The sequence below is a fragment of the Neoarius graeffei genome, chromosome 13, assembly GCF_027579695.1.
Source record: "Neoarius graeffei isolate fNeoGra1 chromosome 13, fNeoGra1.pri, whole genome shotgun sequence".
NCBI classification, from domain to species: Eukaryota; Metazoa; Chordata; class Actinopteri; order Siluriformes; family Ariidae; genus Neoarius; species Neoarius graeffei.
Genome location: NC_083581.1, coordinates 28,650,616 through 28,663,463, shown reverse-complemented (window position 1 = coordinate 28,663,463; position 12,848 = coordinate 28,650,616). Strand labels below are relative to the sequence as shown.

The following is a 12,848-nucleotide window of genomic DNA, read 5'->3' as shown; positions in this document are numbered from 1 at the left end:
AGGGGGTCACACCAGATACTGAAAGCAAAGGTTCACATACTTTTGCCACTCACAGATGTGTAATATTGGATCATTTTCCTCAATAAATAAATCTCATCTCATTATCTCTAGCCGCTTTATCCTGTTCTACAGGGTCGCAGGCAAGCTGGAGCCTATCCCAGCTGACTACGGGCGAAAGGCGGGGTACACCCTGGACAAGTCGCCAGGTCATCACAGGGCTGACACATAGACACAGACAACCATTCACGCTCACATTCACACCTACGGTCAATTTAGTGTCACCAGTTAACCTAACCTGCATGTCTTTGGACTGTGGGGGAAACCGGAGCACCCGGAGGAAACCCACGGGGAGAACATGCAAACTCCGCACAGAAAGGCCCTCGCCGGCCACAGGGCTCGAACCCGGACCTTCTTGCTGTGAGGCGACAGCGCTAACCACTACACCACCGTGCCGCCCCTCAATAAATAAATGACCAAGTATAATATTTTTGTCTCATTTGTTTAACTGGGTTCTCTTTATCTACTTTTAGGACTTGTGTGAAAATCTGATGATGTTTTTAGGCCATATTTATGCAGAAATATAGAAAATTCTGAAGGGTTCACAAACTTTCAAGCACCACTGTACTTTAACCAGAGCTGTCTCTGTGCTATGATGAGGTCTAAATCCTGACTGATGCATTTCATGGATGTTATTCCTATGTAAATATGAGCATAACTGCTGTGCCACCGCTTTTTCAAGGATCTTGGAGATAAAGGGGAGGTTTGATGTTGGCCGATAATTGGACAGCTGACAGGGATCAAGGTCAGGTTTTTTAATCAGGGGTTTGATAACTGCTAGTTTAAAGGATTTGGGTACATAGTAGCTGATCCTAAGAGAAGAATTTATTTTTAGAAGCGGTTCAATTACTTCAGGTATTATCTGTTTGAATAGACGTGCAGGTAAGGGATCTAGTACACAAGTTGAGGCTTTTGATGCGGAGATTAATGAAAGTAATTCAGTTTCTCTAAGGGGAGTAAAACATTCTAACTGCTGATCTGATAGTTATATTGTTAAATACAGGGTCACTTGCATTGACCTTAAATTAGTAGTTTGAATTTTTTTTTGCCAGATATTCTCAATTTTGTCATTAAAAAAAATTCATGAAGTCGTTGCTGCTACATACTGCAGGTGTGCATGTGTCTATAGTGGACTTATTCCTGGTTAATTTTGCTACAGTATTAAATAGGAATCTAGGATTATTTTTGTTATTTTCTATTAGGGAGGAGAGATGTTAATCTAGCGGCACTAAGAGCTTTTCTGTGCATCAGGAAGCTCTCCTTCCACGCTAATTTGAACACTACCAATTTTGACACCATTTATGTTCCAGTTTTCGAGTGGTCTGTGTTAGTGCGAGTGTCGTCATACCAAGGTGCTAATTTTTTCTCCCTGATCATTTTCCTTTTTAGAGGAGCTACATTATCTAAAGTATAGCAGAACGTTGGCTCTAAGCATTCAGTTGCCTGATCAACTTCTGCAGGGGCTGACAGTGACCCAATCAAAGTTGATAACTCTGGGAGATCGTTTATAAAGCTCTGTGCAGAAGTTGACGCGAATGTACGTTTAATACAGTAGTGTGGCGAGGTGCATATATTATATATTATTACTCCAGGCATATTTTGAATGTGATGAGATAATGATCTGAGAACTTCAGACTGTGGAAGTATGACTATATTTTCTACGTTTAACCTGAATGTTAGTATTAGATCGAGGGTGTGACCACCATTATGGGTCGGTCCTGTGACATTCTGATTAACCCCTACTGAATCTAAAATGGACAAACACGGTTTTCAAAGGGTCTTCTGGGTTATTGAAGTGAATATTAAAATCTCCAACAACTAAAGCTTTGTCTAAGGAAATAACCAGATCTGAGAGAAAATCTGCAAATTCAGAAAGAAACTCAGAATATGACCCTGGGGGCCTGTAAATAATAAGCAATGGAATTAACTAGGTAGACTTATTTTTCGAGGCTACATATATTATATTAGTATGAAGAACTTCAAATGTATCAAATTTATAACCAGGTTTGTGTGTTACACCTAGATAATCATTATAAATAACCGCGACGCCTCCTCCTCTGCCAGTTAGATGAGGGTGGTGTATATAACTGTATCCAGGAGGACTCGCTTCATTTAATGCTATATATTTGGTTTAATCCATGTTTCTGTTAAACACAATACATTAAACTCCTGATCAGTAATAAGTTCATTAACCATTAGCGCTTTAGATGTAAGAGATCTAATATTTAATAGCACCACCTTTAGATCAAAGGTGCTGGCAGCGGCTGTACAGTCAGCATGATCTAATTTTATATTGATTAGGTTACTGGAACAAACGCAGAGTATTTCTACTTTTTTGTTGAGCTTGGGGAACTTGATTCCCCCTCGGTATTTTTCTTCTGCTCCACTGTCTTGATGTTTGTAGCTAACATTAACTGCTAGGTATGCAAGATCAGAGATGACTAAAAGATGGTTACATGGGTCTGATTTTCTGACGTGCTCTGGGGGTAATACAATCAATGTCTCATCTGTCTACCTTCACAGAATGGATATACGACATGAAGTTGTGTCCCAATGTCAGCTACACTGTCAATTATTTTATTCTTAGCGAGGGCGTTGATGGCGAGGAGCTAAGGAACTACAAAAGCACGGAGGCGTACAGTTATCTACACAGTAATAAAATTGGCAAAATTATGTGTAAAAGAGGGGGCGAGTTTGTTTGCTTAAAGTGCTGATGACACGAACATGACTCTATGCAATTTCTTAAACTATACAACATGGCAAACATGTTAGATTTCTGTTATAATTACGTGAAAAGAAGCTGTTACGCGAATATCCAACTTTTAATTGCACAGAGCAAGAAAACTGGGTCCGTGGCTCGCGGCCATGCTGTGACGTCAGCGGAAGAACACGCTGCAGTTCACTGGCTGTTCTACTCAATGGAAATGGCGCATGAAAACGCCGGTGAACTCTAGTGTTAGCTCTTCAACAACCAAATACTGGTACTTTAAGCAGTGATCATGATGGCATGATTTTATCTGATTTTAAATAAATGAGATTGATAATAATGTGAATGTTCACAACTAAATACATACAAACTCTGCAGCTTCTGATTCAGCAGCTGCATCATACTCTGCAAAAACATCAGCAAGAACCTACACTATAAATGGAAATGCAATACACTAAGCTCAAATGACTTTTGGAAAGTATAATTTCTAAATTTTTTCTACATATTCTTGAAGTCGGTCATCGGGGTACTTGCTACCGTTCCCTAACAACGCATGGCAAAGGGTAAAGTGTAGTGTTGCTACGAGTACTTGCTAAAGCCTCCGGTGGAAGATCCTCGATGTGCTGATAAGACATACAGTTCTATATAACACACAAGTGTCACGATAATCACAAAACGGATGCAAATTGTTAAAATACCTAATTTTTAAGCAATCATGTATTGATCTCTTCCGAATAGAATCTATGATAGCCTACCCTCTTTACCCTTTGCCTCTCGTTGCTAGGCGGCAGTTACATGAAAGCCGCAAGCTTTCACAAGCAAATACATGACTGATATCACGCCGACTTTATGATTACATTCATGATTATCATGAATGTGTACTCTATGATGTGTACTCTATGAGCGCTCTGGAGCGAGTCACTTCCAAGATGGCTGCCCAGACCGCATGGTTACTATTTTTAGCATCATGTCGGAGCACTCTATAGCTCTATGTACCTTTATCTTATGTCGTTTCTCAACACATGTTCTGACAGGAGAACTGTCTTTGGAGGAGTCGCCTTGTCCCAGGCGACTGCTGGATCCAGCATAGCTACTAGTAGACCCCCTCCAGAATACTGTAGGCACTGCTGATGGTAGTAACACACATTTGTGCTGAACTGAACACCCAAGAGATTCTTTTAAGCTGGGAAGGGTGTCAAAACAATCCAAATCGAAGTGTTCAGAGCACAGGACGGATGTTGGTGAGGGCTCCCACTTGTCACGAGTGCACCTGACTTGCTTCACCCACTTCGCATGCAGCTCGGGATCTCTGGGAAACTTGAATAAACTTACCCCATCCTTGTGGGTTTTGGAGCAAAAGCCGGCAACACAACGCGAAGGCATAATAACTAATATATATATATAAAATGTATAATAATGTATAATAATGTATAATAAAAATACTAATAATGATAAACTGAACACCTGCCACATCAACAAACTGGTAAGTTAGGAGGAAGGTTCTTTCGCTGACATCATATAGCTCCTCCTCCTCTTTCGTCTCCTGGGTGCTGCAGCCCCGTCAAATTTGCCCAAATAGCCGTGTTTTTTATCATAACTTGTAAAATAGGCGCCTTCGTGAATTAATGTATGGATCATCGGGAATTACTTTTTATGTTATAAAACATCGCCAAAGATGTCAAAAACGTGTCATCAGCACTTTAAAGGCTGAGGTTGAGCCTAGCCAGAGCACTAACAAACCCAAACACCTGGCTTAGGTAATGAGAGCCAATGGCGTGATAAATGGTCGGCTGTTCCTGCATTGCAGGGTTAGGGAAATCCTGCAGTCATGCAGCAGCTATCATCTAGAAGGTAGGCTATGTCAGACTAGAGCAATTGTATTGGTTTACTAATAATGTAGTGTTTTATATATTGTAAGTTGCTTTGGACAAAAGCATCTGCCAAATACCATAACTATATTTAACCATGAGCGCCTAGATCTAGTCTAATAGAACTCTACCAGCCTACTGTACCGTGATGCCTCTTGTATAGGTTCAAGAGCAAAAGCTAGGAGCAAAGCATAGGCTAACCATTTTAATGCAGACACAAATGCTGTCGAACTTTGGAAACGAGAATCATACCATACTTGATTCCTTGTCTATGCATTTGTCCAAGCTTCAACAACTTAACTACCCTGATCATTCCAGATATTGGATGGTAGGCTATTTGTTTACACTAGTACTTCAGCACTGGTCGCTCTTGGATTCTCTTGGCTACCTCAGCTACATGCACTTGTTAGTTGCTCTGAAAAAGAAACAAAAAGTCAGCAAAAAGACTGTCGTGTAATGTTTGAATTCTTCTTTTGGCTGCTCCCGATTAGGGGTCGCCATAGCGGATCTTTCGTCTCCATTGCTCCCTGTCTTCCGCATCCTTCTTTACCACACCTGCCACTTTCATGTCCATCCAGATCCGCTGTGGTAACCCCTAATTGGGAGCAGCCAAAAGAAGAAGAATTCAAACATCCCTCCATCTCGCCAAACCCAGCTCAACCTCCTTTCTACTTTCACCACATATCACAATATCGTGTAATGTTTGAATAATGTACAATATCTAAACAACAATTACATAATGTTGATTCAGGTCCAAAATGCAGTGGCTAGTGGAAAGACAGGAATTGTATGTACAGATGAGCAGCGTATGGTGCTGGACAACAGGTCTTGCGAGTCCGTTTGTGCTCAAAACAGATTCCATTTCATAAAATCTTTAAGCTTTCACGAGTTGTTTTGTGCACCTGACGACAGCACACATCGAACCAGAAAAGGACAATTTAAAAGGACGTTATCCTCGGACTAAAACATGGTTGTTGCAGTTGGCGCCGCTCAGCTACATTTGGCTCCTTCAGCCTCGGCTGCTTGGATGAAATGGAACTCAAAGACCAATATCCGGGAGAGGCGGGTGTCCTGGTGACCCACCCTACCCTCAATTTTCTCTGGAAAGCCGTGGATAATCTTTTACTCTCTCATCTGCACAAATCTTTTTTTTTTTCCTCCTTTTTTTAATAATCTGCTACACACATCATGAAAACTTTTTTTTTTTTATCTGACCAAAAAAAAAAAAAGAGCTGAAGTGTGTCCTGCTTTGGGTTACTGGGAAGAAGAGTTTTCTGTAGTTAGGAGGTTAGTTTGCTGTGAGGAAAATGGGATAAACATGGCACTAAATATTCAACCAGTGCCCAATGCTGGACTTTTGCAGCTCTACAGTACATGTGACTACTTGGGATGTGGTGACACTACATTCTTCATGTAGAGATCTGTAAAGCTTTGTATAACCCTAGTTTCAAATTTACTTAAATGTCCATCTGAGCTGGCCATACGACTATTGAAATTATTAATAGCAGGAGTTCAAAAATGCTGAATGGTTGTCTTTTTATAGGTGAGGCATTTCCATAGCATGGAAAATATTTCTTGAGATTGTTTGTCACCAAGAAACCAGAAAATCCTGTGTCCCAAAGGCATACAATGTAAAGTTACAGGTTGCATCCTAAAGGCCTTTACACATACAGTGGGATTTCATTACGATTTTTTTCATCCAAAAATATTTTTTCGAAAGACTCTACAGGTATCCTGGTCCTATAAATGAACACCTTCACATCAAGGACAAATGTTTGTGTGTGAAAAAGCAATGTTTTTTCCTCCTTTCCACAACAGATTTGGGGTTTTTGTTCCTCCCCCTATTAAATATTTCGTCCATGAAATGAATGCGTTCAACCAGTCAGAGCACAAGTTGTGGAAATGTCATAAACTGCTGCAGGCCTGGCAGAGTCTCCTTCATTTTGGGTCTCAAAACCCAATGCTGGTTGACAAGGGCAACAAAAATGATAAAGAAAATGACAGCGTCTGGTGGGCGTAGTCCATGATCAGTACCTTATTTCGTGATGTGGTGAAGCTTGCTGTGAGTCTGAACATCTCCTGAACCAAACAGTGAAATTCCCCATGCGCTTTTTTCTCTCCGTTTTCTCAGGAGAGGATGTACCCAAAATTATCTTTATCCCTCTTTTTTGTAAAAGAGACAGTTCATCACTTTTTTCAAATCCATCGTCATGCATTTGTTTTTGTTGAACTGCTCACATTGCGAAAGCATTGCATTTAATGTGAAATATTAATGTTGCATTAAATTATATTTTTTCGCACTTTCACATCATTACACACAGAGCGCAACGTGTTAAACACCTGTTACAACACACTGACACTGGAGACTCCTTCAAAAAATATATACCTCCTCCATAGTCCATTTATGCCTGACTATCCACCATTCAAGTCCCAATATTAAAACAAACACGTTAGTATTAACCTGTGATTTTTATATTGGAGCTGGAACTACTGTGGGCAGCTGTTATAGAAACATGACCAATCATTCAAGAATTCAACAACATTTCAGTTATTATAGCACAGTTTAATAAATCAGGTTTAATCTGTAAAACTTTGGGAGTAACTGTCGGTAAAACCCAGAACGGCTTTACCAAAACAAGAAGCAAATATTTCATGTCAAGGACATGTATGAGAATATCTCTAAGGGTGGCGTGAACTGCCTGTAATTATAATTGCAATTATGAAACTTTTACTACCTCCCACACAAGACACATTTGCTTCTGTATAACACTTCTTGTTCATCTCCATTGCCAGTAACCTGAATGTAACTTGCTTAATGCTATTTACAGCACTGCCTAGAAGCATGCATGTCAGTGTTAACATCATGCTTTTTACAAGTTTTGTACTTTTATCCTTTTTTTTTTTTTTTTTTTTAGGACCAAAGGATTCATTCTGACTGATGCCAAACTGCTTTGATAAGAGGAGGAGGTCTTGTATAAATGATGTTCGCAATCGGCAGGATTTTGTCTGTGCTTTTCAGGAAAGGTTGTTGTTTTAAAAAGGGTACTTTTTCCTAGATTTTGAATAAATTTGCACTTCGAGAGAATTTCAGATCTTATAGTCTTGATTTTCTTAAGCTGTCAATCTCTTTAACAGTGTCTGTACAGCTTTGAACTGTAATCCTTAATTTATAAAAATAAGAGGTATGAGTGTTTTGAAGTTATCTAGTATTGTTTGTAATTATCACGCTTCATCAGATGAAAGTGTCGCCTCTTTTCACAGTTTTGACTGCACAAGTGAAGACTCACTGTAGTCCTGTCAGCCACTGCCTTCTGTAAAACATTCAGTATAGGAATCAACAGCCAATGCAGAGGAAAAAGTATTTAAAAGTTTAGCTTAGTTTAGTAGAGCCAAAATTAATTTTTAAAACTGAGTGCATTTTTTTTTTATTTTAAATTTTATATAAATAGACTGGAATTTTGGTGCATTTGTACAAATTAACAAAAACTTGCACGAGGTGGTTCTTGAATACTTTTTCAATGCCACCCTGCTTTTCTTATTAGTTAGCATGCTTAGAATGGAAGTCATTGCATTTTCCCTTTTACGTATTAGCATTTGGAAATATAATCTTCAAAATTGAGTCTTAAACCACTGGTTATAGAACCATTTACAGATTTGTACACTATGGCCAAAAGTATGTGGACACCTGACCATCACAGCTATATGGCCATCCCATTCCAAAACCATGGGCATTGATATGGAGTTGGCAATGGGTGTGGCTGAAGAACAACTTCTTTTATCAATCACATGTGCACTTGAGCACAGTGAAATTCCTCTGGAGTAATGAACACGCACCCAGAGCAGTGGGCAGCTATGATTCAGCACCCGAGGAACAGTTTGGGGTTAAATTAAATTCAATGATTTTTTCGCACTTTCACATCATTAATACACGTCGGGCTCTGTGTGGAAACACCTGTTACAACACGCTGACACTGGAGATGCTATAGTACACTTATGCCTGACTATCCACCATTCAAGTCCCAATATTAAACATGTTAATATTAACCTCTGATTTGTGCCTCGCTCAAGGGCACTTCAGCCCAAGGCCACCCCATGTTAACCTATCAGCCTGTCTTTGAACTGTGGAGGGAAACCCATGCAGATATGGGGAGAACATGCAAACTCCACACAGGAAGGCCCCCATTGGCTGCTGGGCTCAAAGCCGGAACCTTCTTGCTGTGAGGTGACCGTGCTAACCACTACACCACCATTCCACCCAAACACTTGAACTCCGTAATTAGGAGGGGTGTCCACATACTTTTGGTCATATAAGAGATTTTTGGCTCTGGAAAATCCACACCTTAATGAATGTTTACCTCGAAGTGCCTTGGTGTAATCGAAAAAGGATTGATTTTTCTGCCATGGTTTTGTGGCTGTGTGTTTTATATACTACTTATGACTAATGACTTAATTTGTTCCTTACTGTAATCTTAAGTTACATAAATGGCACATTTTGTATTGTTATGCTGAAAGTTTGCATTTCATGTTCAAACAGATACAAAATACACCAGACTGTTTGTAAAATATACACACCCATATGCATTATATAAAACCTCTGCTTGCATTAAAAATTTCTTATGCAATTATTTCTGGTGTGACTTGGTTATTCCCCAATCTTTAATGTTGTGGGTTTTGTTTTGTTTTTAATTCAAATAATAGTTAAAGACTTAAATGATAGAGAACATAGATGTGTCCTAGGTTCTGCTCTCAAAGGTCTGCTCCTCCCAATATTTTTATATTTGCATCAAGATTATAAAACAAAGTAATAGCTGAAAGCTTAAACATTTCTTTTAGGATTATTTTCGAATGACGCTATCCATCAAGGCCCACACTTAAAGGTAGACTGCCTTTCAGATTTTTCAAGTGTAGGTCATAATTTTCCCTGACAACCAATTATTTTTGTTTAGTGGACCAAAAGCTACTGAATTTGAATCACAGACTTCCAATTTTATTAGTTTTTCAAAAAATAGAACAATTAATGAATTTAGGGCCATGTGTCCCTAAATTCTCTTCTATTCTCTCCTGCTTCACCATGACCCAATTACTACATCATGTATCACGTGGTGGGCTTTCCCTGTTCACAAGGCATTGCGGGATACAAATTTGAAACAGGAGAGAAAAATGGAGGACGTAAGTGTGTGTTAATGAAATGTGAAAGACCGACTACAGTAATGGAAAGCGAGAAGAAAAGACGTTATGTTATATCCGAAGGAAAAGAAACACAGGATCAAACTAATAAATATCAGCAAGCAGCTCAGTATGATCAGCTGTTCGTTTAGCCACAGAATGGCCTCATATTTTGTGAGATATTACAGAAATAAACATGTATCACAATGACCGAATTTCACAAGGAGCTAAATTTCACCAGTTTTATGAAATCGAAAGGCCGTCTAGGTTTAACATCATAGTAAAGTTGCGTATATGCAATCATTATTTCTGCCAACCTTCCTCCTTTTTTAAACTGTTGAATTGAGTTTCTCAAGCAAGGTCTTTGAGGCCAGAACCAGGCAAAAAAAATTCCAGACCCCTGCCCACACCTCCATCTCCAGCACTGCCAAGGTCAAAGGAATCTTTTGGTGCAAAAAGACCTTTCTGAATTGCTCTCGAAACCTGCTTCCCTGCCCATGCACTGATTCAGGCTAGAATTGGGAAGGTGCCCTTTTGTGGTGTCACCCAGCTGCTTGAGATTCTATGCAAGGGATCTTGGGCCCTTAATGTGACTTTTTACTAGGGCGGCACGGTGGTGTAAGTGATTAGCATGGTCGCCTCACAGCAAGAAGGTTCTGGGATCAAGCCCAACAGCCGGCGGGGGGCCTTTCTGTGTGGAGTTTGAAGAAGAAGAAGAAACCTTTATTTGTCACATGCACACTTCAAGCACAGTGAAATTCATCCTCTGCATTTAACCCATCGGAAGCAGTGAACACACACCCAGAGCAGTGGGCAGCCACACTGGAGCGCCCAGGGAGCAGTCAGGGGTTAAGTACCTTGCTCAAGGGCACTTCAGCCCAAGGTCGCCCCATATAGAGATCTTGCAGTCACGTGACCGGAAAGTACACAACCGCCATCTTGTCGGTCAAAAACACCGCTGAATACTGCTGCACTCGTGTACAGAATGGATCAATTTCAACCGACGGACTACACGGCTCATTTTTCTAATGAACAGATAACTAGATATGTGTCTAAAATAAACGATCTACAGATTTGTGACCCTTATGGCTTACCGGACGGAGTTTTCACGACTGGATTTTGAACTGCCAGCGGAATACCCGGACGTGTATAATTACCTCATTAACTTTCCCTCTCTGTTCAGTGGTGAAGCACTGCGTGCTTATAAATCTCTGAACAGTTATCTCTACAGAAATTCAGGATTTGTCAGCGACTCAGATGTGGCATCTTGTAAACAAGAATCCTCATTGGACGGGTAAGTCACTTAAGTATTGAGTATAGCACTGACCAGCCGATTATAGAATAAGGTAATTCCAGCTGTAATTCTAAATCGCCCGTCTTGTTTACCATGGATCTGGCGTTGGAGAGGTAGAGGCTTGGCAGTGGAGATTTGAGTAGCTGTTTTGATTTCTGAGCTTAGTCAACAGGCCGGCTCTGCCTGCAGCCTCACTTTTGCTTCCGTTCCCGGTGCCGCCTCCTTCGCTTTGCTTCCGATAACAATCCACGGAGACCCCGCTGGTCTCGCTATCTCGTCTGGAATTTTTTTTTTTTCTCGTCCGGATGGAAATCGCTACAAACCGTCATTTTCTGCTGGAAACCAATGTCCAGTAAGTCCATACGGTTGTAGTGGATATTGAAGTCCGGTACAGACGAACAACATAAAAAACGTGCACAGGTAGGGAGAGCTTGTAGCCGCAGCCGTTGTAGTAGAATTGTATATGGTAGGGTTTTCCAGAAGAAAAGGTAGAAGTAAAAGTAGAAGTAGAAGGCGGAATATGGCGTTTGACCGACAAGATGGCGTCTGTCACAATCTGGATCGGCTGTGACGTCACATGCAAGTGCTCCATTAACCTAACTGCATGTCTTTGGACTGTGGGGGAAACCGGAGCATCTGGAGGAAACCCATGCAGACATGGGGAGAACATGCAAACTCCACACAGAAAGGCCCTCGCCGGCCGCTGGGCTCGAACCCAGAATTCTTGCTGTGAAGCAACTGTGATCACCACTACACCACCGTGCCACCAAGAAACACACACATTCTGGGCAGAACACAGAAACCCAGAAACACACATGTTGCATGTTCTCCCCGTGTCTGCATGGGTTTCCTCCGGGTGCTCCGGTTTCCCCCACAGTCCAAAAACATGCAGTTAGGTTAATATGGGATGGCCTTGGGCTGAGGTGCCCTTGAGTGAGGCACCTAACTCCCAATTGCTCCCTGGGCGCTGTTAGCACAGCTCATTGCTCATGTGTGTTCACTGCTTCAGAGGAACGTCACAAGGGTGTGATGAATAAAGTTGTGTGTGCTACTCAGACCCCCAGACAAAAACCAACCTCTGTGAATCAGCAGGTGAAACAGAGTTGGCCAAACAAAAGTGTCTATTTGGTGATGACCCTTTCTTTCTGACAGTAAAGGGGACATTCTCGTCCCAGTCTTCATCCAGTTCCGAATCGGAGGCCGAATTCCCAGGCGGATCTGTTCTAAACACTGAGTCCATCAGCGCATCTTCACTCTGGAGGTCTGCAGGTGATGTGTATTTCTGGAGCAGCCCAGTGTGGCCCTCTGTGGGTGTTTTCTCTATAATGCGTCGAAATATGGGCGAGTCAAAAGTGGAAACAGATAACATTTTTTCTCCGATATAGTCAACAATGACTTTATTCACATCCTTTACGCTTAACTTCTCTCTAAAACCGTGTTCTGTCCTGAAGTCCAGTGTTTGTTGTTTATCCGGAGTACACGCCTCTCTATCAGCGCCTGTGTTTGTTTCCATAAGTTTCATATTACTGTGGTGCCGCATCACATATGCTTCAATAAACTCAATGTATTTCTGATACAAGAATTCAAATTACAGTCACGCGTTATGAGAGAAGATTTCTTTTATAAATAGTGGTGGAAATGGACTTTGTGTTGGAACAGATGAACCAGGTGTGCTAGCTCACTGTTGTTGTTGTTGTTGTTGTTGTGTACTCAGGTGAACAACACCACTACTGATCCTTGTCCTGGTTGAAAAAGA

At 41.0% G+C, this 12,848-nt stretch overlaps 1 protein-coding gene across 1 annotated transcript in view; it reads left to right on the top strand.

Annotated features, from left to right (window-relative positions):
* Positions 1 to 9,228, top strand: part of LOC132895889 (sushi, von Willebrand factor type A, EGF and pentraxin domain-containing protein 1-like) — a 220,294-nt gene extending 211,066 nt beyond the window's left edge. Inside the window, exon 45 of the mRNA XM_060936640.1 lies at positions 7,548 to 9,228. Within this exon, the coding sequence (XP_060792623.1) occupies positions 7,548 to 7,567 (20 nt within the window). The 3' untranslated portion in view covers positions 7,568 to 9,228. The remainder of the gene's footprint in view (positions 1 to 7,547) is intronic.
* The last annotated feature ends 3,620 nt before the right edge of the window (positions 9,229 to 12,848 follow it).